This window comes from Myotis yumanensis, unplaced genomic scaffold, assembly GCF_028538775.1.
Source record: "Myotis yumanensis isolate MYYU_CA2020_CCGP unplaced genomic scaffold, mMyoYum1.0.hap1 SCAF_7, whole genome shotgun sequence".
Lineage (NCBI taxonomy): Eukaryota > Metazoa > Chordata > Mammalia > Chiroptera > Vespertilionidae > Myotis > Myotis yumanensis.
In genome coordinates this window covers 66,642,409-66,669,849 of record NW_027223758.1, presented here as the reverse complement: position 1 = coordinate 66,669,849, position 27,441 = coordinate 66,642,409, and the positions used below count along the sequence as shown (strand labels likewise).

Sequence of the window (27,441 nt, the reverse complement as noted above, 5' to 3'; positions counted from 1 at the left end):
CATTGTCTTGTACACCTGAAACTAATATAATATTGTATGTCAACTACAATTTTTTTTAACTTTTTTAAAAATATATATTTTATTGATTTTTTACAGAGAGGAAGGGAGAGAGATAGAGAGTCAGAAACATCGATGAGAGAGAAACATCGATCAGCTGCCTCCTGCACATCTCCTCCTGGGGATGTGCCCGCAACCCAGGTACATGCCCTTGACCGGAATCGAACCCGGGACCCCTCAGTCCGCAGGCCGACGCTCTATCCACTGAGCCAAACCGGTTTCGGCTGTCAACTATAATTTTAAAAAATTAAAAACAACCAAACAAACAGAAAAGAAATATTTCTTTATAAATGGTGCGTGCGGAATATTTCATCCTAGAGCTGTTCCATAATTCCCACAATCATCCCTTTATTGCTGGACATTTAGGGTGTTTCAAATTTTCTGGCTGCAAACTGCTGAAGTGGGCAATTTTATTTTCTTTTTTTAGATGATTTCCTCCGGATAAGGGTTGGGGTTACTGGTTAAAGATTTTGAACATCTTTCTGGCTCTTGACAGTTGCACCTTGGCGCAAGACCGCTGTCCCCATCCCCTACTTCCCAACAGCCCGCAGCCCTACTCTGCAACCCTGAAGGCTGGCCCCTCTCCCAACACCCCCTCCCCCTGCTCTCCTATCATCGTCACCTTCCCCTGCAGGCCTGTGCCCCAACATCTGGCCACTCCTCTCCGCTCAGCCAGGCTCCTTCTCCCCAGGCGTCGCAGCGCTCAGTCATCCTGACTCGGCTTTGTGGTAGTCAATGCAATTTGGCACGAGGGCACTTTCGGTCCTTACCTTGGCATCGAGGTGTGCCGCCCAAGGGAGATAAACCCTGGGTTATGTTTCATTCTCCCCATTTCCCATTTCTTCTCGTCCCCAGCGCTAGGGGGCGTATCTAACAGGCTCTCGATAAATACCCCAAGTATTTAAAAAGCACATTTAAGTTTCTATGCTGATCTTTTACTTTAAGTTAGATCCCTGAATTTACAAAACAATTCGCACCAGAAACAGACGTGATAGGAGGTGGGCAGAGGAAAATTATAAAAGCAAGTTCATGCATTAATTCATTCAACAAGAGTTTACTGAGCACCTGCTATATGCCGCAGCAGTGAATAAAAGACAACAAAAGCAAGAAATTAAAATTAGTGTGTTAGATGGTTATTCTAGCTAGGGAGAGAAACCAGGCCAGGGCAGAGGGCTGCAAGTGAGTAGTGGCTAGAGAGGCCTCCCTGAGGGGATAACACGTAACACTAATTGGGGGTCTACCGCGGGCCAGTGTGCTAGGCGCCTCACTTCCCAAAGCCCGTTTAAACTCACGCCACGACGCAATGGCGCAGGGACTCCTCCTCCTATTGTACAGATGAGGTGGGAGTAAAGTGCAGACCTGGGGTGCCCGTCAGCTCCGAGTCTAAGGCCTCGGCAGCGTCACCCCTCGCCCCAAGCCCCCTACGCCTCCCCGGCAGCCCAAGCCCCTTCCGGACAGGACCAGGGTTAAAGACCGACTAGGCGGGGCGGTCGGCACCTGCGCATGCGTAGAGCGCGGAGTGCGCCTGCGCAGAACGCAGGGCTACGCGCAGGGCTACGTGGCCGGCGGAAGTGCTGTGTGAAAACGCCATCGGAGCACCGCTGGTCGCCGCGCCGGTCCAGCACCAGATTACTGGTTTGCGTCCCCTCCGGCGCCACCATGCTGAAGAAATTCGACAAGAAAGACGAGGAATCGGGTGAGGGGGCCCAGGCCTGAAGCTAGGCCTGAGGAAAGCTGGACCATCGCGTAGGCTCTCAGCATCCTCCCTGGGAGCTCTCCTTCGGGGCTTCTGTCTGACCCGAGGCCGAGGCCCCATGGGGGGCAGGGGTTCGTGCAAAGGTCCACAACTGGTCAATGGCGAGCCTCGGAGAGCCAGCGCATGCTCCATTGCCCCGCATTCGTTAGATCGGACCGCTGTTGGCTGGGTGACCTTGGGCGGGTCACGCGCCTCTCTGGGCCTCAGTTTCCACAACTGTCAGGGGAGTAGCAGATGCTCTTTTGTCCCTTTTCCCGTCCGATTTCTTGGGATTCGCCAGCACTAAGTTGGTGCTGGCAAACGGGGCGTTATCTGTGGGGCCAGTGTCCTGCGGTGAAGAACCCGGACTCATTCATTTGTTCAGCGAACATCTTGAGCACTTACTGCAGGCCAGGCACTTAACTGTGTCCTGACACTGCAGTGGAAGTAAGACACTTGCTGCCTCTGCTGGGAATGTTAGAATGGTCACAGGCATAACGGAGGCGAGAGACAGAAATCAAACAATAATAAAACATGTAGTTAATTACAAACGTGACATCTCCTGTGAAGACACCCTAGTCACTGGGAGATGGTGGTCCTCACACACACTAGGGGTCAGTTAGGTACCTTTTGCATTAATGAATGCGAGACGAGACACTGTGAGAGACACAGGGCAACTGTGCCAGGGCAGCTGAGTGACTGAGTGGTACAGGGCAACCCTTGCAGGAGGGTGGTATGATTTACGTGCAGGTTGTAGAGCTTTGACTGCCATTCGTAGGAGTTTGGACTTGACTAGGTAGACAGTAGGGTCATATGTCCCTTCTCTATGGGAGAGTTTTGAAATTCAGGGTCACAGCTTGTGCTCAGTCTTCTCTGTTCTCTGATCTAGGTGGAGGTTCCAACCCATTCCAGCACCTTGAGAAGAGTGCGGTGCTCCAGGAGGCAAGTGTCATTTGTTCCGCTCTTTGAGCATCATGTTCAGATGGATTGGATTGATATGCGAGCACATTCAACGTGCTGGTTTAAAGAGCCAATAGGGGAGAAACTTGTTCCTGGAAAGACAGGAAAACTTCTTCCTGGAGAGAGTTCAGTATGATTACATTTTTGTTGTTCTGCATTTCTCTTTCTATTTAACAAGCATTTACTACTACCTGTTAGTCAATAAGTGAGTATATTCCTAACTAATGTTGAAATTAAGGAAGATTTCAGGAGTTGTTACTAGATGAATTAAAGAAATAAAAGCCAAAACTCTTTCCTATTGAAAATAAGCTTATCTAAGCAGCTGTGTTTATTGACTCTGGGACTTCTCAGCCTTTGAATGTGCTTGGTGGGAAATGGAAGGAAATATACCAGACTAGAAAGTAATATCCTTGGTCACTTCTTCTTAGGCCCGTGTATTTAATGAAACTCCCATCAACCCTCGGAAATGTGCCCACATTCTCACCAAGATCCTTTACCTCATAAATCAGGTAACGGGGAGGCTTAGAGGTGGAGAAAACAGTGTTGGGAGATGTTGGGGTACTTAAGTCCAATAGCCCTTAGGCTCTTCAACAGCCCATGAGTGGTTGTAGCCAATGGCCCAGCTCTGGATCCCCTCAGCATCCAATTCTGATGTGTTGCCTTTGATGGAGCCTCTGAGGGCTCTGAGGACTTGGCCTGGGCTCATCCAGCTGCAAGAGCCTTCTGGCTCCTCCATCCCAAGCTGATACTTCTTTTTTGATTAAAACAGGGGGAGCACTTGGGGACCACTGAAGCAACTGAGGCCTTTTTCGCCATGACCAAGCTCTTTCAGTCCAACGATGTAAGTGCCACAACCCCAGCTTTCCTTGAGGGGGGGAAATCTGGAGTTTCGTGTAAGTCTGGACTTTTCTTTTTCTAACGCTGACCCTCATGCTGGGCTAGGAGTCATAGGGCTCTTTCCATCTCTTTCCCAGCCCACCCTTCGTCGAATGTGCTACTTGACCATCAAGGAGATGTCTAGCATTGCAGAGGATGTCATCATCGTTACCAGTAGGTAAGTCTTGGGACTGTAGATGGTTCCTCTGACGGGTTCTATTGATACAGAGACCATTTTTTCTCATATATACTAGACAATGAAACTTTTAAAAAATATATATATTTTTATTGACTTCAGAGAGGAAAGGAGAGAGATAGAGACTGAGAGACATCAATGATGAGAGAGAATCATTGATTGGCTGCCTCCTGCACGGCCCCTACTGGGGATTGAGCCCGAAACCCCAGGCATGTGCCCTTGACTGAAATCGAACCTGGGACCTTTTGGTCCATAGGCAGATGCTCTAACCACTGAGACAAACCACCTAGGGCTAGACAATGAAACTTTTGATTGACATACTTTTAGACGCCCTTTCATCTTCTGATTCCTTTATCCTTCATTTACTGCTGCCCACCCCATGGCAGCCTCCAGAGTATGCTGTTTCCCTTTTAATTCTCTGGCCTTAGCTCGGGCACAAACTCTTCCTTCCCTTAGATTTCTCTTAGTCACCTGAGCCAGCCTGAAACTCTCACAATGACTGTAGTGAGTACCAAGAGAGAACACAAGAAAAGTGGACATAGAGAATACAAGAGGTATACAAATAGGCTTCCTTATTAACTAATGGTTTCTACATTAGGCTGAGTGATACAGGGGACAGATGTGACTAAGGTATATCCCTGCCCTTAAGATCTAGGGCTCAGTTCTCTTATTTATTCTTTCACAGTTTTTTTGGGAGGGTATAGAAGGGGATGTCATATATTTATTTGAGGGTTCATTTAGAAAATATCTGTTGACTGTCTATCATTCCCTGTGATTAGCTCTGGGACTGGAGACAGACATGGCCTCTGCACTCAGAGAATTCACAGAGAAATAACCAGGCAATCAGGTTGTTCAGATAGGATATAATATGGGACATATGATAGGCTGTGAAAGCAGACCAGAAAGGCACCCACTTTGAATTTGGGTCAGGAAAGGCCTCCTAGAAGAACTGAACAGAGTCCTGAAGGAGGAATAAGAGATAGCAGAGATGGAGGTGATGGGGTGAGGAGTTTTCCAGGCTAACGAAACAGCATACACAAATGCCTGGAGCAGAGAGATCACATGGCCTATTTGGGGACTTTTTTGTTAAGAGTTTATGCTTGATGGTAATGGCAGTCGGAAGCCTCGGAAATGTTTTAGTAAAAGCAGGGGAGTGATCTGGTCAGTTTTGAGATTTATGCCTTCTCCCCCTGCAGCCTGACAAAGGACATGACTGGGAAAGAAGACAACTACCGAGGCCCAGCCGTGCGAGCCCTCTGCCAGATCACGGATGTGAGTCTGCTGCCACTATCCAGCCATCTGTCCTTTCCCTGCTTTTCAGTCAAGGTTCAGTTTCATCCTTTGCATGCTTTAGGTTGTCCCTGCCTCTTGGGCAAAGCACTGAGCCAGATGATGAGGGTTGGAGTGCATAGGAAACATGTTTGCTTCCTCCTCGCCTCATTTCTCCGCACCCTGTCACCTGCACTCCTGAAGGTGACTAAGGATTGATTGGGTCCCCTCCTGCCCTGCTCCTTGTCCCCGCAGAGCACCATGCTGCAGGCTATCGAGCGCTACATGAAACAGGCTATCGTGGACAAGGTGCCCAGTGTCTCCAGCTCTGCCCTGGTGTCTTCTCTGGTGTGTAACTGCATCCGGGACCCTGCAGGGCCAGGGGTTGGGTTGGGGTTGGGGTTGGGCAGGATATATTCTAAAGAAAATATTAGAATTGCTTTCCAGTAGATAATAAAAAGTGCTTCTGTATCCCCCCATCTGAGAGTCCCACTTCTTAGTGAAAAGTGCCAGGGAATTCTGGGTTGATTGAGGAGGGGCCAGTTGAAGAGCCTGGTCCATCCTTTGGGGTGACCTATTATAGGAGTTAAAGCCTGGGAGAGTGAGGGTGGGAGCTGTCCTATGCTTGTGCACCATCTCAGAAGACCAAGACAATGGAGATGTCCTGGGCTTTGTCTGAGGGAAGAACCAGGGCCCGGCTGAACTCTAAGCCAGGCCCAGCAGATGTGACGGGAGAGCCTCTTGACTTCCTGCCCCTTAATGTGCCCCTTTGCCCACAGCACCTGTTGAAGTGCAGCTTTGATGTGGTCAAGCGCTGGGTGAATGAGGCCCAGGAGGCGGCATCAAGTGATAACATCATGGTCCAGGTGAGGTGTGAGCGGAGCAGTGGCTTTAAATTATTTAGGCTGATGGCATGGCACTGGCCAGTCAGAATGGACTCTCACCACAGACATCCTGGTGGCCCCTAGCCAGAGCAGGATATAATCCTTTTGTCACTGGATTATGGGGAGGTTTGAGGGGTTTTGTAGAGGGGGGCTTGGGTTAGAGATTACTTACCACCTGGTGCCAAAATATTAAAGTATTTTGATAAAGTTTTGGGGTATGAACTGTAGCAAACCTGGCCTAGGCAGGCAGAGGGCCTTTGCCACCTGGGTTTGTCAGTGATGCATAGAAATATCTTCGTGGGACTGTTGTCTACGTAACTCTTCTTTAGTGATGTAGGCCAGGGAGTCCTTTTATTTCAGTGAGTCTCAGTTTGCTTGTCTATAAAATGGAAATGAAAGTTTCTGCCTCACTAAGCTGTTAGGATAAAATGAGACAACATCTATAAATATCTGACACATCTGGTGCATACCTGTACAGTCTCTGTGTATTTTTCTCTTCTCTTTCTCTTCTTTTTTTTTTTTTTTTTCCTTTTTCTTTTTCTTTTTCAAACCCTTGTGTCGAGGGCTGACTTTCAATAGATCGCAGCGAGGGAGCTGCTCTGCTACGTACGAAACCCCGACCCAGAAGCTACGAATGGTTTAGCGCCAGGTTCCCCACGAACGTGCGTTGCGTGAAGGGTTCTCTTTCTCTTCACCCTTTGCACTGATTCTCATCTCCCAGGGTCATCTCAAAACACTTCCCAGGGTCAGAGAAGCTTCTTAGCGCTTGAATGCCACTCTGATAAGGAAACAGAAAAGAGCAGAAGGGATAGGAAATAACTTTGTACACCATACATCTCTAGAATGGAATCCCTGGATTTCAGGTCCTCTAGATCTTTGCCAGTACCAACCATGAGTCCTTGGGCAAGTCATTGGTCTAAGAATATCTTCCTACTTATCTACCTATGTCCATGCTCAGGGCCCAGCTCCCTCCTCCATCTAATGACACTGGGTATCTTCCCATTCTTTCACCTCTGTGGCGTCTGTTGCCCCCTTCACATCTGTACTCAATGATGCCTGTCAGAGCCCTGGCCAGAACCGGGGCCAGGAACAATAACTACAGATATACTGATATACACTGTGTCAGGAGTATCTATACAGACCATTTGGAGGACTTGTCAGAGCCATTATGATGCCCATTTTAAAAATGAGAAGGCTGAAGCCCAGAGAGATGCAGTGGCCTGCCCCAGGCCACACACTCGTAGACCTAGGCTTCACATGTTTATACTCAGCTGCTATCTTCTGTCCTCTAGTACCACGCACTGGGGCTCCTATACCATGTACGTAAGAATGACCGCCTGGCTGTCAGTAAAATGATTAGCAAGTTCACACGGCACGGCCTCAAGTCTCCCTTTGCCTACTGCATGATGATCCGGGTGGCCAGCAAGCAGCTGGAGGAGGAGGACAGCAGGTAATGGCTCTTGTCTCCCCTCACTAGATGATGCCTCATTAAACCTACTGTGCTGGGCCATTTCCAACTCCTTACTGCCTGTGTTCTTTTGTAGCCGTGACAGCCCACTGTTTGACTTCATCGAGAGCTGCTTACGCAACAAGCATGAGATGGTGGTCTACGAGGCTGCCTCGGCCATTGTCAATCTGCCAGGCTGCAGTGCCAAAGAGCTGGCCCCAGCTGTGTCAGGTTACCAGGCATTCCTTCACTCCGCTTCACACATTTGTACCTGCTGGGAACCAGGCCCTGGGCTGGGGGTCAGGGGAAGAAAGAAAATGCCCTTGAATAGGCCACAGTCTAAGGTTAGGAAAAGGAATTAGTACCCAGTAGGCACTTGTTTTGTGCTAGGTACTCTACTGGGGCCTCTCACATGTGTTATCTTTAGGGGATGGGGTGCATTTAGTTCCATCTTACCACTAAAGAGACTGGGGATCTGGTAAGTGCCATAGGTGAGGTTCAGATCTGCTCTGCACTTGTCGGGCTGGCTAGCCATGCAAGAGGGCCTGGTGGAGGAAACCAGGAATTATGAAACCAGTGCATTCTTCCTAAGTGCTGAGCTGTCTCAGGTAAAGGAGAAAGCAATTCAGAGGGCAGGGCCTGATAGCTACTAAGTGGCTCTGCCCCTTAGCAACTGAGTGAGCCTGGGAAAGTCATCCGTCTTCTCCATGCTTCATCTTCTCTGGAATGTGGATAGTAATTGTGCCTGTTACATAAGATTACAGTAGGCAGTAAATTTGTGTGATCTATACAAATGGCTTGGAAAAGTGCTTAGCACCATGGTGACCACAGGGAAAGTGTTCTTTGCTGTTATTTTTTTTTTAAAATATATTTTTATTGATTTCAGAGAGAGAGGGAGAGGGAAAGAGATAGAAACATCAATGATGAGAAAGAATCATTGATAGGCTGCCTCCTGCATGTCCCCCACTGGGGATTGAACCCGAAACCTAGGCATGTGCCCTTGACCGGAATCGAACCCGGGACCCTTTAGTCCGCAGGCTGATGCTCTATCTGAGCCAAACCAGCTAGGGCTCTTTGCTGTTATTAAGGAGAATCCATCTGCCTTGAATTGTTCATTGCTTTATTTTTACAGGTCCCAGTGCTAGGTGTTGCAATCTCACTGTATATAAGAATGCACATGTGATGTGCTAAGTAGTTGGTACTGGAAAGTTGGTATATTAAGAGTTTAGAAAAGGAGATGTTGCTAGGATTGCTAAACAGATTCAGAGAGGGGGAGAGTGTTCTAGAAGGACGAACCCAATGAAAGTAAAGATGTTATGGCAGGAGAGTTTGAGTGCAGCCTTTTTTGAATGAATGGACCTGTTTTTCTAATCGCCATAATAATGTTATAACCTGGCCAGGCAGAGAGATGGGGTTCATGTTTGGAGAGAGAAGTCTCTTTCTTCTTGGAGACGAAAATAGAAGAACCAAAGGAAGTTATTCACTGATATAAGTATTCATTCATTAATTCTTACTGTATTCCCCATATTTCCAGAATAATGAAACACATAAATAGGATAGAGCCTTCAAAATAAAGCCAAGTAATAGAAAAGAACATGATTACCTCAGAAAACAGCAGTCATATTTACTACTACCTCGAGTGCAGAATTGAGCCCTGAGCTTCCTGACAACTAAGGCACAGGAAGGGATATGCTGCCTGACATGCACCTGCTAGTAGAGGAACCAAGGCCGTTGTTTAAGCCAGGAGTGAGGAAGTTCAGTATGTGCTTCAGGAAAAAGGAATGAGTTCTACTTCACAGGGGTCCACAGCTCAAACTTCATTCAGGTGCAGGCAGGCTTCGATTTCAGTCCTGGTTCTGCCATTTGCTTACTGCTAACCTAGAGTTACTTTAGTTGCTTTATCCCTTTGTGCCTCAGCCTCCTTACTGTTAAGATGGGGATAACCATAGCTGCTTCATAAGGTTGTGGGGAATCAATAAGACAAGGCATGGCAGTTCCCCAGCACAGTGCCTGGCACACAGCAGGTGCTCAGTAAACAGCCACTCTCATCATTCACGGGATCCATTGGGCTCTCGAGTGCATAGTAAGGCCTCTGTGCTCATGGCTCAAGTACCCAGGGAGAGAACTCGCTTCCTTGGTTGAGGTGGGGGTGCCAGCAGGGAAATGAGCTGAAGCAGAGGGTTTGGGTTTGAACAGCCTCAGAGCCCTTGCATGCCCTCGATGCCCTATTCCTGCCCTCTCCTGGAGGCCTACCTGGATTTTTCCAGCTGCCCAGCAGTGAGAGCAGCCTGACACATGGCATCTGTCTCCCCACAGTGCTCCAGCTTTTCTGCAGCTCACCCAAGGCCGCTCTCCGCTATGCCGCTGTCCGTACCCTCAATAAGGTAAGGGTCTAAGACGGGCAGAAGGGGGGACCTGGCCTTCTGAGAGGGTCACGGGCGGTAACCTGATCCAGCTGGAGGTATTTCCATGTCCCTGACCTTACCTGGATGTATGTAGCCCTGGTTACAGTCACTTTCTACCAGATGGTGACATGAGTTCATCCAAATGAGCTCTGACCAGACCAAACCCATCCAGTGGGATGACAAGTCCTATTTTTTTTTATCTTTTGTCCTTGTCCTCTTTATCTTTCCTCCCAAAATAGGTTGCCATGAAGCATCCGTCAGCAGTGACAGCCTGTAATCTAGACCTAGAGAACCTTGTCACAGATTCGAATCGCAGCATTGCCACGCTAGCCATCACCACTCTGCTCAAGACTGGCAGCGAGAGCAGCATTGACCGCCTCATGAAGCAGATCTCCTCTTTCATGTCAGAGATCTCAGATGAATTCAAGGTATCCAGGGCACCTAGGGAACACCCACAGTCCCCAGAATCAGGAAGATGCTCTGTGTTCCCACTCCATGTTCCCTAGCCACTGGGCCAGGATTGACCTGAGGGAATGTTCAGGCTTGAGGATTCAGTGGAGAAGGCTGGTACATAACCCTTCACGGGGTTTGGCCTTGGGAGATGCGCACAGTCCTGCATCTGGTTTTTGTCTACACTGTTTCTTTGTATAGCCAGTTGACAGGACATTGTGTGAGGACAGAGGGAGTAAATGCTGTCGAGGATGATGCTCTTTTCCAGTTTGGGTTGATGGTGGGGCCATTGATTGGTTTGGGGAAGGAGGGAGAAAGTTATGTCTTGGATGAAGGAAGGAGAAGGTAGTGATGGTTACTGCAGACGGGTTGTGGTTTGGGCACTAGGTGGAGCTATCTGGTAGACATTTAGAAACACTGAGCTCAGACAAGAGACAAAGATCTGAGAATCAGTGGCATAGAAGATGTAGTTAAAACTGTGGGAGGAGATAAAATTGCTGAAGGGATTATGAGAGAAGAGAAGAGGAGAGGAGACAGAATACCCAAAGAGGAACAGAAAAGCTGATGGGGGAATCTCAAAGGAATGGGGGTGAGGAGGCAGTAGGAAGAGAAGCAGGACAAGTGAGATGGAGAGGGGGCTCATAGACTTACCATGAGGTCTGAGTAGCAAAGCAGAGTTTGGGGTCCTGTGTATGGGTCTGGGACTGTTGGGCCTGTTCTGCCTGCTATCCTGCCCTGGATGGGTTCAGGGATTGCATGTTCCCTGAGGGTGGGTGGGGGATGGAGTTCCTTGTTTCCCTGCCCTGTGTCACATCCCAGGTCTGGCCTTGCTTAAGGAAGGACTTCATTAGCAATTAGTGAACTAAGTAACTCCACCCTGGTTTCAGGAGGCTTCTGCTTATGCATGTCTGTTTGATTCAGGTGGTAGTCGTCCAGGCCATCAGTGCCCTGTGTCAGAAGTATCCTCGCAAACATGCTGTCCTCATGAACTTCCTGTTTTCCATGCTGCGGGAAGAGGTAAGAGTAGGACGCATGCAGGGCATGCCAGGGCTCCTGGTGCTGGGAGCAACTTGGCTGCTGCCTCCATGTCATTTGGGTGAACCCAGATCAAACTGTTAACTGGGTAGATTTCCTGGTTCCTGTGGCCCTTTAAACTCCATGTGAACCAACAGATAAACGTGTAGCAATTACTAGTAATTACAGTAATAACTATAAAGACTCAGTACCCTGACTTTAAACAGTAGATGCCCTGAGGCAATGCTTGTGCATATAATGGGAAAATGTGTTTTCTACTGGTAGCTAGTGTAGAAGCATTCTGGACCATTCCAGGAACTCCATGGGGTGGTTTCTTGTGAAGCCTATGCTAATATTGTGACATTTGTTCTCTTCATTCTGACATGAATTAGTGATTTACTTACCCCACCTTTCTTGGATGTCTCAGCAAAGACAGTTAATTCAGAGGAGCAGAAGCAGAGTGTCTGTGGAGTAGATTTGGTCCCCAGATATTTGGCGCTCCTTTGCCCCAGCCCCAGAGTGGCCCTTGGACCGTTGCCTTGGGCGTCTTTGGGGTTCCCAAAGGTATTGGAAGGGAGGAGAGCACTAACGCTTAGGGAGCCGTTAGCTAATGGACCCAGCACTTTGGAGACACTACACAGTGTGCACAATCTTGTGATCCTCTTAACAGGCCTTGTCCATGGACATAATTTTCTCCCTTTAAAAATCAGGGATTTGACTCAGAGAAGTGAAGTAACCTGCCTGTGGTCACTTGACCAATACATGTCTAAGCCCCGATCTGTCTGACTGAAAAGCCCATGATTTTCTCCCGGATCTCCCTTTTCCTAGAAAAATTCATGGGTCCATATGAAGTTGAGTGTAAGACCTTCACTCATCAGGTCACAGCACTTAGACAGGGAGACCTTGTCTTCTAGAAATGAGTCTGTTTCTAGCTTTCTGCAGAGAGGCTTGTCATCCTCAGTTAGAGCAGCTGCCAGCACAGCCTGGATGCACCTACTCTTCGCTTGCTGCCCACCAGGCTGACGGACCACCTATAGAGGTGATAACGAAAATAGTGCTTGAAGGTTTACAGAGTACCTACTCATATGACAACCTTATTGAACTGTACAAATGCGTTTTACTTATTCTTCAAAATAACTGTGAGGTAAACACACTAATGGTCCTTGTTATGGAGGAGTGTGAGGCTCAGGGAAGGTAAGTGGCTCACAGCCATAAAACAAACTAATCTGAGAACAGGGGCCTGATTTGATCCACAGGTAAGTTTTACTTAGATTGTAAAAGTTTTAAACATTTCAGATGAGTAGCCGTTATTAAAAAATCAGGAAAACACTGCCACCACCACCATAACAGATTTCCAGTCTCGCCCAAAAAACTTGTCAGATCTGGCAGTAATGCGAGGCTGAGTGGTGATTTCCTTTTTTAGATGGGACAGGCACCGTCCTTTGCCCCTCCGTTTCCATTTAGTCTGCTTCATGTTGCCTGGTTGCATTCCTGGCATCTGTAGGCATCTCATTTGCCATCTTTGTCATTAAAGTCTGTAAGTAGCAGAACATAGATTTGATCAAGGATCTTCTGATTCTCCACTGCCCCATTTTGCCTTTTTTTAAAAAATTGTGGTTGAACTATGCATGACAAAATTTACTATCTTAACTGTTTTTAAGTGTACAGATCAGTATTAAATATATTCAAATTGTTGTACAACATCTCTTTTTCATCTTGTAAAACTGAAACTCTATACCCATTAAATAGCAACGCCTCATTTTCTGCCCCCCAGCCTCTGGCAACCACCATTCTACTTTCTCTATGAATTTGACTTCATATAACTGGAATCAAGTAATATTTGTCATTTTGTGACTGGCTTATTTCATTGAGCATAATGTCCTCAAGGTTATACCACATTGTAGCATGTGTCAGAATTGTCTTTGTTTTTTTTAAAGACATATCTTTTTTAAAAAAAATTTATTGATTAGAGAGAGGGAGAGAGAGAAACATCGATTTGTTGTTCCACTCATTTATGCATTCATTGGTTGATCTTGTATGTGCCCTGACTGGGGATCCAACCCTCAACCTTGGCATATTGGGATGATGCTCTAACCAACTGAGCTCCCTGGCCAGGGCTAGAATTTTCTTACTTTTTAAGGCTGAGTAATATTCCATTGTATATATAGACCACATTTTTTTATTCATGTCATCTGTCAATGGACGCCAAGATTGCTTCTACCTCTTGGCTATTGTAATTAATGCTGCTATGAACATGGGTATACAAACATTTCTTCAAGACCCTGCTTTCAGTTATATTGGGTAAATGCCCAGAAGTGGAACTGGGATAGTATGGCAAGTCTGTTTTCTTTAATTTTTTTGAGGAACCACCATACTGTTTGCCATAGCATCTGTACCACCCATTTTGCCTTTTATGTCAAAGTTAGGAAGAAAGTAAGACTCAACATGTTGCAACAAAACCAAATACAGTTAGAACTGGAAGGTCCCCAGCAAACATTCAGTCCAGGTCTTTTGTTTTACACAAAAAGATTCTGTTTTTGATCCTGGTTAGTCTCTGAGCCTCACAGGATTCTGGTGCCAGCAGCCTCCTTGATCATCTTGACCCCTCCCACTGCAGGGTGGCTTTGAGTATAAGCGGGCCATTGTGGACTGCATCATCAGCATCATTGAGGAGAACTCAGAGAGCAAGGAGACAGGACTGTCACACCTGTGTGAATTCATCGAGGACTGCGAATTCACTGTGTTGGCCACCCGCATCCTACATCTCCTGGGCCAGGAGGGGCCCAAGACCAACAACCCCTCCAAGTACATTCGCTTTATCTATAACCGCGTGGTCTTGGAGCATGAGGAGGTCCGGGCAGGTAGGTATGAGATAGGGCTGAACTTTGACTCTCAGCTTGTCTTAAGTAGACTGCTCTTACAGAGGGACCTGAGCCCCCAATGGGGACAGGGCACTTGGTGTTTTTGGCTCACAAACTCAGTTTTTTATAATATTGTAGAAGGACCTTAGATGTTTAGAGGTCATCTAGTTGAATGGTTCTTAATCTATTTGTTTTATTGATTTTTTTCACTTTATATTTGTGTTTAACTTTATTTCTTTTTTCTAACAATAGCTTTGAGATATAATTCACATACCATAAAATTCCTCTTTTAAATAAGTGCAGTTTATTGTGCAATCATTATATTATTCATTTTAGTTTACTGCTTTTTTCTCCTCGGGCCCACTGGATAGATTTTTCTCTTTTAGCAATTGGTAATCATGAAGTAATAGTTCATTTTCTCATTTATGTTAATCTAGTGCTTAACTGAATTAGGTTATTTGGATACATAAGCTGAGAAGCCTGACATTGGCCAGCTCTTGGGGCCTCATCATAGTTAATGCTGAAAATGGCTCCTGGAACCCTAGATTGGGACTGGCTTCTCGATGAAATAGATGAGGAAATTGAGGCTGGGTGGTGCCAAGATTCCCCCAGAGCCACTTGTTGTGTTGGCTCTGGTGTATCAGGTATACTTTATGTGCTTCGTAAACACAGGTGCTGTGAGTGCTCTGGCCAAGTTTGGAGCCCAGAATGAAGAGATGTTACCCAGTATCTTGGTGTTGCTGAAGAGGTGAGTCTGTGCCTGAGGGCCCTGATGGATGACAGAGTTCTCTCAGGCTCAGGCAACTTTCCTTTGTCTCTTTAACTGTAAAGGGGAGGGGTGGTAAATTATACAACTATGGATTGTAGGGAAAAATAGATGGAATAGAAGAGCATGAAAAACAATATACAAAAATGCCTTCACCCAGATGTGAGCATTGTTCATTTGAGTTATTAAAAAAAGAACTTTACGAGATATAATTTGTGAACCTTATAATTTACCCATTAAAAACGTGTAATATGATGGTTTTTATTCACAGAGTTGTATAACCATCACCACAATTTAAGTTTAAAAAGATTATCCCCCCAAAATAAATCCTGTATCCATTAGTTATCATTCTCCACTTTCTCTAACACCCCCACCACCATCAGCCCTAGACAACCACTAATCTACTGTCTATATCTATGGATGTGCCTATTCTGGATATTTCATATAAATGCTATCATACAATTTGTGGTCTTTTATGTGTCTGGGCTCTTCAAATGTTTTCAAGCTTCATCCATGTTGCAGGATAGACCAGTATTTCATTCCTTTTTATTGACTAATATTTCATTGTTTTGGCTATACCACATTTTATTTATCCATTCATCAGTTCATGGACATCTGAGTTGTTTCTACTTTTTGTCTCCTGTGAATAATGCTCCCATGAACTTTCCTATACAAATTTTTGTGTGGACATATGTTTTCAGTTCTCTTGAGGATATAACTAGGAGTGAAATTACAGGGTCATATAAATTTTTTTTTTTTTTTTGACATATGCTCTTGAATACAGGAGATTCATTGCCTCCCTCCTGGGTTGGCTTTTGGGAGAGAATCCAGGGACAATGAATATGGTCACCCCCTGATAATTAGTTAGAGTTTTGTGGGTCCCTTCATGGCTTTGATGGCTAGATACCACATCTGGGACTGTGCTCTCAGAGCTTGAAGAGACCGGCTTCCTCTCACCACTGTAATGAAGCTTTCAGTACCCATCCTGTCACCCCTTATTCAGAAGTGCCTTGTGTTCTGGCTGCAGGTGTGTGATGGATGATGACAATGAAGTCAGGGACCGAGCCACCTTCTATCTCAATGTCCTGGAGCAGAAGCAGAAGGCTCTCAATGCGAGCTACATCCTAAATGGTGAGCCTTTCCTGCTCTGTATTTGACCCCCTCCCAGAGCTGTGACCCTTTTCATTACTCTGACTGAGCAGGGATAATCTGAGGCACAAATTTCCTAAACTTCCATGGCAACTTCATGGCATGCCTCTGAGCCCAGTAGACCTGGGTCATGTGGTTTACCCAACGTGGGTGGAAACAGCCCAGTGAATTGAAACACTAGTCATTAATTTAAAAATAGTTTGTATAGTGCTTTATTGTTTACCAGTCCCTGCTGTATCTATATTTATTCCCTACACCAATCCTATCAAGGAGGGTTTGGATGAAGAAGTAGAGGCTCAGAGAGTTAAGTGGCTTTCTCAGGGTCATACAACCTCGATCCCAGGGCCTGTTTTCCATGGGGGATTCCTGGTGCTCATTCTGTCATTCCTTCCAAGCAGAGTGACCTCTCTCTCACTGGCCTCTAGGTTTGACCGTGTCCATCCCTGGTTTGGAGAGGGCTCTACAGCAGTATACTCTAGAACCATCAGAAAAACCTTTTGACCTCAAGTCTGTGCCCCTGGCCACCGCACCCATGGCAGAGCAAAGAACAGGTAAGTAACACCTATACTCCTTTCAGAGGCCCTGAGGTTCAGGCCTTCATTGGAGGGTCTGCGTTGGCCATGAAGCCACTAAACCAGGATGGATGGGGTTGTGCTGGGAGGAGGGAATAATCCTTTTTGTGTCTGGCTTCAGGAAATGGGCACACACGCACACACATACACACACACTTACTCTCTTTCTCACATGTTTAATACTACACTCTCAGAAAATTGTAATCCCTAAATAACAGCACTGTGCTCAACACCACAGTGCCCCATTCGTGGAGTTGTTGATCACCATTGTATTTGCTCCTGCAGAGAACACCCCCATCACAGCAGTTAAGCAGCCTGAGAAAGTGGCAGCTACCCGACAGGAGATCTTCCAGGGTGAGTAACAGTACTCGGTGGGGCTCTTAGGAGCAGGGCTCAGTCTCCTCAGCTTTGGAGTAGTTGTCCTCCTCCGGGAATTCAGAGTAAGAACTGTTGTTTATTGGGCCTGTTCCGATGCTGAGCCCTGAGAGTATTTTCACAGTACATTTGATCCTCATGTGGAGGATATTAGGTCTACTTGGAATCTGAGGAATTGGAAGTTCGGAGAGAGTAATTCCCCAAGGTTGCACAGCAAACAGGTGAAGGAGCTGACATTAAGATCCAAATAAAACTGGCTTAGAGCTGCCTCTCAGCCTTGGTTCTGAAGCCTCAAACGGCTGGAACCCAGGCCAGTTCAGGATGTTTGATTCAGAACAGTTGGGATTTTAAGACGGGTACTTTTTCTTAGGTTCCAGATGTGTTCAGTCTAAGTTGTATTGTAACATTTTAAGTATTTATCTATTTCTCTGGTCTTGCATTAAGTGACAAAGCTATGTATCTAATTGCCAGACCATTTTATCCATTGAATTCCTACCTTCAGGGACTAGCACATATCCCTCTTCCTTTGTGAAGCCCTCAATGATCTCCTAAGCTCTTCTGTCTGGTCACTTCTGTTCTACCTCTTCTGTTTTAAATAGTTCTGTGTGGTTGTATACACAGCACTTAGCACAGTGCCTTCCTTCCTCAGAGTAGATCGTTATTGTTGAACTGCATTAAATCCCCTCTTTCCCAGTCCATTTCAGAATCCTGTCTCCTGTCAACATGTTACCTTTCAGATTCAGGAAAGCTAGGATCCTGCTCTAACTGGGATCACTTTTTTTTTTTTTAATCCTCACCCAAGGATATGTTTTTATTGACTTGAGAGAGAGAAAGAGAGAGAGAGAAAGAGAGACCTCGATATGAAAGGGAAACATTGCTCAGTTGCCTCCCCTAAGTGCCTTGATCAGGAATCGAACTCGCCACCTTTTGATGTATGGAACGACGCTCCAACCAACTGAGTACCCTGCCAGGGCTGGGATCACTCCTAACTCAAAACATTTCCTTCTGTATTAGTTCCCTCATGCTGCTGTCACAAATCACCACACTCTTAGTGGTTTAATATAACACAAATATATTTTCATACAGTTCTAGGGTCAGAAGTCCAAAATGAGTTTTGTGTTGGCAGTACCGAGCTCCCTCTGGATGCTCCAGGGGAAAATCGTTTCCTAGATGTTTTTACTTTCTGGAGTCCTATATTCCTTTCGTAGTGACCCCTTCCTCCATCTTCAAAGTCAGCAACATAGCCTCTTCAAAGCGGTCTGACTCAGGCCACCAACTGCCTCCCTCTCATAAGGACCCTTGTGATTACATTTGAGCCCACAGGTAATCCAAGATAATCTCCCCATCTCAAGATCCACCTTAATTTTATCTGCAAAGTCCTTTTTACCATGTGACAAAACATATTCATAAGTTCTGGAATTAGCATGTGAGTCTCTTGGAGGTGGGGGTGATCATTCTGTCACACCTCCCAAGGAAGATTCCTTCTAAGCCTCTTAGAAGTTATCAATTCCATTTTGAATAATTTTCCAAATATAACATTTATTAGTCACATGTTAAGTTACAGAAACTTTGCTATATCTTGACACTTATTGTCTTATTTATCATCACAAAAACCCTGTGAGAAAGATTATTGTATCTATTTTATTGATGAAGACACTGAAACTCAGAAATATTGACTGATAGCTAGAAGCAAAATCCCCCAGGTAGTAAGTACCAGTTCTAGAACCTTGAGGCCCAGGGAAATGAATTCCCATAGAAACACATTCTGGTGGCTGATGATCATGATAGCCTAAAAGTTCCTCCTAATATGTAAGCTGACTGTTTCTGGGTATCTAGTAAGGCCTATCCCTATACCCCACTGCCAAGTTCCAGCAGTGGTCTGGATCCTATTGCCTGCACATTTGTTAGATAATGTCTTTTAGGCTGCAGGGGACTGAAGCAATCATGTAGACTCTTTGTGGTGAGGAGGAAGCAAAATAATAACAATAATGCCTACTTTCTGTCTCTATCCCTGAAATAGAATTGAGTACCTACTAAGTACAGGAAAAAATATCAGATCCCTGGCCGCAGGGTACAATTCCTGTCCTTAAGGAGTTCAATTAAATTGGAAAGACAAGTTGAAGTCTTAGAGTAGTGGTCTTCAAATATAATTAGATATAATTATAGCTACGGAATCTGATCCTATACATTTGTCAGTTAAGGAACTTGCTAGAAATTCAGGTTCCTGGGTCTCAAACCCAGAGATTCTGATAAAGCATTTTTGGGATGGGTCCAGGAATTGGAGTTTTGGTTTTTTTAAATATATTTTTATTGATTTCAGAGAGGAAGAGAGAGATAGAAACATCAATGATGAGAGAGAATCATTGATCGGCTGCCTCCTGCACCCCCCACACTGGGGATCGAGTCCGCAACCCAGGCATGTACCCCGACCAGGAATTGAACCATGACCTCCTGGTTCATAGGTCAATGCTCAGCCTTGAGCCACGCCATTTAGGCCAGGAATCAGAGTGTTGTTGGTTTTTTTTGTTTTTTTGTTTAAATATATTTTATTGATTTTTTACAGAGAAGAAGGGGGAGAGGGCTAGAGAGCTAGAAACATCGATGAAAGAGAAACATCGATCAGCTGCCTCCTGCACATCTCCCACTGGGGATGTGCCCGCAACCAAGGCACATGCCCCTGACTGGAATCGAACCTGGGACCCTTTAGTCCGCAGGCCGATGCTCCATCCACTGAGACAAACCAGCCAGGGCAGGAATCAGAGTTTTTAACAAGCTCCTGGATAATTCTGACAACATAGGTGATCCGTGACCATAGTTTGAAGAGTCCTGCCTCTGATGTAGAATGGGGAAGAGAGCAGCAGCTTGAGCCATCATAGGCAGGCATCCTGTGCAGATGCCGCATTCACCTGGACAGGCCAGGGTGGGGTCCATGGGCTGGGCTTTATCATATGCCCATAGACCACCCTGATTGGGTTTTCTGCAACACTGAATCTGAAACATCTTTTTTTTTTTTTTAATTGATTTCAGAGAGGAAGGGAGAGAGAGAGAGAGAGAGAGAGAGAGACATCAGTGATAAGAGAGCATCATTGACTGGCTGGCTTCTGCATGCCCCCTACTGGGAGGATCCACCTGCAACCCGGGCATGTGCCCTGGCCAGAATCAAACCTGGGACCCTTTAGTCCTCAGGCGGAGGCTCCATCCACTGAGCCAAACCAGCTAGGGCAGAATCTGAAACATCTTTTTTTTTTTTAATGTATTTTTCAATTATAGTTAACCTACAATATTAGACTAGTTTCAGGTGTACAATGAAACATTTTTTATTGGCCATTTGTCTTAACTGACAAATGTATAGGATCAGATTCCGTAGCTATAACAGCATTCATCTAATACTCTTAGTACTTTCCTACTTTCATCTTCTTTTAAAAATCTTTGGTGAGCTTCTAAAGTTGAAGCGGGGAGGGGTGGGGGCGGGTCTCCAAATGGATTTTGCCTAGAACATTGAGGTCTCCTAGACAGTTCGTTGCTTCTGAGATCTTTTGTGGGACCAAGGGGAGGGGAGTATTCATGGTGGGTGGTACAACTGAGCAAAGCTAGGGAGATGAGAAAATATGTCAGTATATTTAGGAAATAGGAAATAGTTGTGTGTACATCTCCACCCATCTCAGTAGGATGAAAGACCTTAAGAATTGGGCATGAGCATTTATTAGAAACCATCACAAGTAAGTTATTCTGGGAATTGAGAAGCTGAGTAAATGTGTGTGTGGCCTGTGTTTTTCAGAGCAGTTGGCAGCAGTGCCAGAATTCCAGGGGCTGGGGCCCCTCTTCAAGTCCTCGCCTGAGCCTGTGGCCCTCACTGAGTCAGAGACAGAGTATGTCATCCACTGCACCAAACACACTTTCACCCACCACATGGTGTTCCAGGTGAGCAGAGAGGGCTGAGGTTCTGCTAAAGCCTCGTGAGACCATGCAGTGGTCCCAGATTTGATGGGTCCTGTAGGGTAATGGCTTCCCCATACTGAGTTGGTTGGGACCCAACTTGATGACTGGGTCTGTCACCAACTGGTGTGTCTCTTGCACCCTTGACCCAGAACCTTTCTGGCTCCTGAATGTCAGCATAGAGACAAGGAACCTAAGCAGGGTGACTGGGATGGGAGTCAGCTTGGCCCCTGAGTGAGAGGTAGAATCTCCTGGCTTTTCTACTGCATCAGGGCTTAGACCTAGAGCAGTGTCTAAGTAACCCCTTCTTCCTTCCTAATCCAGTTTGACTGCACAAACACACTCAATGACCAGACCTTGGAGAATGTCACAGTGCAGATGGAGCCCACTGAGGGCTATGAGGTGCTCTGTTATGTGCCCGCCTGGACCCTACCCTACAATCAGCCTGGAACCTGCTACACGCTGGTGGCACTACCCAAGGAAGACCCCACAGCTGGTGAGCCCCCCTCCAGATACCAACCTGGCCTCAGGGTCAGAATGGGATGGGCAGCTAGTGTGCTGACCATTTATCTCTTTTTACAGCTTCAACTCCTTGATTTCAGTTGAGAAGAAGAATGGCTAAGTCTGGGTCCTTTAAATTTCCTCCTCATAGAGGCCCATTCATAGATGAAGGAAACAGACTGGGGTTAAGTGGCTTATCTAAGTTCAAATAGCTGATAAGAGGCCAAAACCATGTCTTTCTGGTCCTCAAACCAGTATCCTCACATTATACCATGAAAGAGTAGAGACAGGCACAAACACTGAAACATTCCCAAGGAAGCCACCAGCTTCTTTTTCCAGGCCTGCTTTCCCCTTCTCCCTTCCCCACAAAGGGACTCCTCAAACTCATGACTTAACTCTCCTGCCCTTCAACAAGGTGGTGCCTTCTGTCCAGATTTGTGGGGTTGGATAGCCTGTTGCCACTACTGATAACGTGGCAAAGGCCTCGAGAGCTGGCTGTGGCCACCTCCCCTATGGAGAAGCTCATCCCTGTAGTGACTAGGGACGTCCTCACCACAGCCTTTCTTTCTCACAGTGGCCTGCACATTCAGCTGCATGATGAAGTTCACTGTAAAGGATTGTGATCCCACCACTGGGGAGACTGACGATGAAGGCTATGAAGATGAATATGTGGTAAGAAGTTAGAGTCAGGAGGCTGTTTGTGCCTGAGCTGAGAATAACTCCCCCCCAGAAGCTGACAACCAGACTTGAAGCATTTTCTTGCTGTTTTGAGCTTTACAGCTCTCTTTGAAAGAAACTGTTTTTAACATGAAAAAAATGCATGCTCATGTGTAAAAAAAACTTGGAAAATATAAAAACAAAGTCCAAACAAACATTACCCATAGACTTTAAAATATTCTTATATAGCTATGTCATAACTCACTTGATTCCTTTAATTTGGGATTCCACATTTTTACTATTTATAAATGCTGCATTAAATATCCCTTTGGATACAAATTTTCAGATTATTTCTGTAGGATAGATTCTGGGCAGTAGAATAATTGGGTCAAAGGGTAAGCATGATTTTAAGACTTTTCCATTTATATTATAAATTGCTTTCTAGGGAAATTGGATGAGTTTGTATCTGCTAGCTAGTCCTTTTATACACTGAAACGGCCCTTCCAATTCTACCTTTCTGAGCTAGAATGGAATCTTTCTGGGCTTTGACCATGGAGCAGTGGCTCAGTACCACCTGATTATAGACCATGATGCTCAGTTTGGGAATGGAGATTGTTGAAGTTCCTTATAACTAGAGGGCCTGTCATTGTGGAATACAATTGACATCACTGTTGTGTTGTATCATCTTAGAGTCATTGTTGAGGAAGGGCCTTTCCTGAGCCAGCAATGACCCAGTGGGCAGGAACTGCCCGAGACCAAGTGAGCTTCCTGGGAGAGCTGGGTCTGACATTGCTTTTGCTGTAGGAGCTGAGTCCTACTTAAGCACACCTTAAACATCTGCAAGAATAGGGCTTAGTGAAGATCTGTTGGATGGATGAATGGGAAGTCTTTTTGTACACTTAGTCCAATGTGCGGGGGATAATTATGTGTCCTGTTCAGGGACACAGCTAAGATGGACGCATGGATCAGGCCCAGAGGACACAGCTGAAGTAAAGGGGAGTACCTCCTGAGTATTAGGAGCGACACTCAGACCTCTGTGTGTGCTCTCCTATACAGTCCCTGGGTCTTTGAGGCACTGATTCTAGGCAGGCTTCAAAAGGGATTTGATCTTGCAGCTAACACCCTCAGGTGAGCACTTGGGTCAGGGCATTTTCCAGGGGAATACTTGGCTGTGAGGACTTTGAGGACAGGTACCTGGTCAAGTTGCTGTGTATCCCCAGAGCCTAGCACAGTGTTCAGCACCTAGGAAGTAACTGCTCAATGTATTGCAGGAAGAGTGAGCAGTGAGTTCAGAGCAGAGGCCCAGTGGGGAGCAAGGACTCTCCACTGGAGGTGTGGACCTAACTTTTAACTCCCATCTCCCCAGCTGGAAGACCTGGAAGTCACTGTAGCTGATCACATCCAAAAGGTCATGAAGCTGAACTTCGAAGCAGCCTGGGATGAGGTAGGGGATGAGTTTGAGAAGGAGGAAACGTTCACCTTGTCTACCACCAAGACGCTTGAAGGTAAAGTCCTTGCTCCTGTTGAAGTGCTCCTCACATTCGCTCCCTGCTCCTCTGCCCCCAGGGATCAGAGCCATCTCTGCAGCACGTATTTCAGATGCCACTTTATTAAAAGCCCTTCGGAGTAGGGGTAGGGGATGGGGAAGCTGTGGTGGCACAAGGGGGAGACCAGTTACATGGCTTAACTAATACAAAATAGTATTGAATGGAAACTAATTGAAAATGAAATTAAAAAATAAAAAAGATATGTGGCTTAATGATACTAGCATTTCTCCCTACAGAGGCTGTGGGAAATATTGTGAAATTCCTGGGAATGCACCCTTGTGAGAGGTCAGACAAAGTGCCGGATAACAAGAACACCCACACATTACTCCTGGCCGGTAAGCAGCATTTCCAGTTGGGAAGGGCCTGGGTATCTTGTAGCCTGGATGCCACTGCATGTAGCCTGGGCTGTGGGCTCCCACTGGAATCACAGGGACGAAAAATTCATGGTGTTGAAAATTCACAAAGTAATAAAAATACCTGCAGTGAAAAGTTTGCATCCCAACCTTTGCTGACAGTCTTCCAGTTCCCTTCCAACAGGCAACCATTGTTACTATTACAAACAATGCCAGTATATCCTTCCAGTGATTTTATGGATATAAAAGCTAATATGTACATATTTCTCTTTTTAATTCAAATGTTTATGTGCAAATGGTTTTACTTTATACATATATATATATATATATATTTTTTTTATTGATTTCAGAGAGGAAAGGAGAGAGAGAAACATCAATAATAAGAGATAGTCATTGATCGGCTGCCTCCTGTACGCCCCCTACTGGGGATCAAGCCTGCAACCCGGGCATGTGCCCTTGACTGGAATCGAACCCGGGACCCTTCAGTCTGCAGGCTGACATTCTATCCACTGAGCCAAACCAGTTAGGGCCAAATGGTTTTACTTTTTACTTAACGGTGCATCTTGGAAATCTTCCCTATCATTACCGTTTTCTCATTTTCTTTTTCAGATTATGGTAAAATATACACAAAATAAAATTTACCATTTTATCCATTTTTAGGTGTACAGTCCAGTGGCATTAAGTGCATTCATATTATTGTGCAGTTATCACCATCCATCTTAAGAACTTTATCTTTCCAAACTGAATCCTCATTCTTTTTTGTAGCTGCTTCGAATTCCATTGTGTGGACATACCATATTTTATAGAACCAGCCTATATTGATGAATATTTAGAATGTTCCACCCTAACCGGTTTGGCTCGGTGGATGGACGTCAGCCTGCGGACTGAAGGGTCCCAGGTTCGATTCCGGTCAAGGGCATGTGCCTTGGTTGTGGGCACATCCCCAGTGGGGAGTGTGCAGGAGGCAGCTGATCGATGTTTCTCTCTCGTCGATGTTTCTAGCTCTCTATCCTACTCCCTTCCTCTCTGTAGGAAATCAATAAAATATATTAAAAAAAAAAGAATGTTCCAGTCTTTTGCTATTACACTGCTAAAGTGAATAATCACACATGCATATGTGTATACCCACATACTTTATTTGGCTTGTGTGCACTGACATCAAAGTGCATTTCTCATTTTGATAAATATTTCCAGTTACCTTTCCTAGAAATTGTATGCCTTTCATTCCACACTCTGATGCAGTGTGTTATCAAACCTTATGACCTTTGCCAGTCTGGATGGAAAATGGTATCTTGGTGTAGTTTTATTTTACATTTCTTGTATATTGAATGACATTAAGCTTCTTCTCAACTGTGAAGTACCATTTATTTATTTTCTGTTTTGTGAATCATTTTCATATTATTTGTCTAATTTTCTAATAGGAATGGGATTTTAAGCTTTCATCATGGAAATATTTTTAAAAAAATAGAATAGTGTAATGAACATCTATGTGCTCATCTTCCAGCTTCAACAACTATAGCATCTATATCCCTACTATTGTTTCCCCCCGAGTATTGTAAAGCAGATTACAAATATATCATGTATGTAAATCTTCCCGTATCACTATGTTCCTCTAATGATCCTTTTTTTAAAGGGGGGCGGCGGTGGATAATACAATTATCACACCTAAAACAATGAGCAAAAGGAAATTGGAGATTTTTTTTTTTTTCTGAGTGTTTATAAACAGTAGCTCTGCTTCAGTGCCCTGCTCACAGTTGACAGCCCCAAGCCCATGTTTCCGGCCACAGTGAAGCAACCCAGTCCCCTGGGTCTTGCAGACACCTGCTCTGCGGTTTTGTCATGGCGGGGCTGTCCCTTCATCTGTGCTCTTAGATTCAGCCAACATATGTGAGAGCCTCTGTGATATCAGGTACACCCTATACGTCCACTAATTCATTTGGTCTTGACAGAAACTTAAAATATGGTTAGTATTATTTCCTCTACTTTCTGGTTGAGGATACTATAGCTCAGAGAGGTTAAAGTGATGCGTGCAAGGTGTCACTCAGGCATTTCAGTCCAGTTTTCCTGGTCCCAAGCCTACTCCCACTTCACTACCTGAGGGCAGCCTTGATCATTTGCTACAAATGCCACCTCAGCATAGCCTCTGCAGCCCCCTCTGCCTTACACACCTGTGTTTCTCTCTCACCTTCTAGGTGTCTTCCGGGGTGGTCATGACATCCTTGTGCGCTCCCGGCTGCTGCTTTTGGACACAGTTACAATGCAGGTGACAGCCAGAAGTTCAGAGGAGCTGCCAGTAGACATCATCTTGGCATCTGTTGGCTGAGGTCCTACTCCCGCTTTGCCCCCAACACTACGCAGAAGTTGCACCTTCCTCATGTATCCAGTGGAAACTCCATCCTAAGCTTCTGTATTCAAAAACAGTTAGGAATCATTGGGGTGGGTTTTTTTATTTTACTTTTGCCCCAGGACTGTTAGGGGTAACGTGTTGTTGTTTTTTTTTTTTTAAGGATCATTTTAGTAGTTTATCCTAGAACTTGCTGCCCTGCCTGCCAGGGAAGGATATCACAAATTAATAAAATGCTTGCATCTCTTGAATTTATCCCCAAAGAAACCAGCCTATCCCTATAAATAAATCAGTATGTATTTATTGAATGACTGCTACTTCTTGTTGACCCATGCTTAGGGGCTCCACCTTTCCCTTCTCGGCCTCCCCACCACCAAGAACACCTATTCTGCCCTCTTTGCATCCACAGACCTTTGGCTGCTGTTCTTACCATGAGGCAGGACCCTCTCCTACTCATCTCTGTCCCAGCCCCACACTCAGGAGCAGGAGCAGGAGCAGTGCAGGTTTGCTGAGGGAATGACAGCTGCTGACAGGCTTTGAGTTCAAGCACTTATTTTTGCATTTTCACAACCACCTTCTTTTTCTACATAATGGACGGAGGCCCCTGAGGGTTTTGGGTGGATGACCTGGGTATCTCTAACATCTGAAGTGTGTGCTGGGGTTTGCCTGCTCCCACTTCAGTCCTACTCAGGGAATGCACAGAAAGGAAAAACAGCCTGTAGCCAGCACTCTATTGGCTCCAGAGGCAGAAATCCCTGGTTTATGTCCCGAGGGAGCGGGCTCAGAGGCCACCTTAGTTGCATTTGCCAGGTGGTTTAGCAACTTTGTGACTGAAATACATTTGCAAAGCCCATTTTTAAAAATCCAGGACAGCCCTGGTTGGTGTGGCCGTGGACGAAAGGGGCCTGGGTTGGGCATCATCCCTTGCACCAGATTGTCGCTTTGATTCCTGGTCAGGGCACGCGCCCAGGTTGCTGCTGGATCCCTGGTTGGGGGCGGGCAGGAGGCGGCCACCATGTTTTTTGCTCTCACCTTATCAGTGTTTCTCCCTCTCCCTTCTGTAAGTAATCTATTTAAAAATCTTCAG

General features: G+C 45.7%; 1 protein-coding gene across 1 annotated transcript; it reads left to right on the top strand.

Annotated features, from left to right (window-relative positions):
- The first annotated feature begins 1,620 nt into the window (after positions 1-1,620).
- Positions 1,621-26,662, top strand: COPG1 (COPI coat complex subunit gamma 1). The gene is made up of 24 exons (XM_070420763.1): positions 1,621-1,753; positions 2,682-2,734; positions 3,181-3,261; positions 3,522-3,593; positions 3,727-3,806; positions 5,021-5,096; positions 5,349-5,441; positions 5,873-5,959; positions 7,270-7,427; positions 7,522-7,655; positions 9,741-9,808; positions 10,069-10,257; positions 11,201-11,296; positions 13,911-14,154; positions 14,827-14,902; positions 15,948-16,051; positions 16,495-16,620; positions 16,927-16,995; positions 20,795-20,937; positions 21,277-21,448; positions 22,028-22,125; positions 23,477-23,615; positions 23,894-23,992; positions 26,203-26,662. The coding sequence occupies exons 1-24, from the start codon at positions 1,717-1,719 to the stop codon at positions 26,331-26,333; spliced, it is 2,625 nt and encodes an 874-aa protein (XP_070276864.1). The 5' UTR covers positions 1,621-1,716; the 3' UTR covers positions 26,334-26,662.
- The last annotated feature ends 779 nt before the right edge of the window (positions 26,663-27,441 follow it).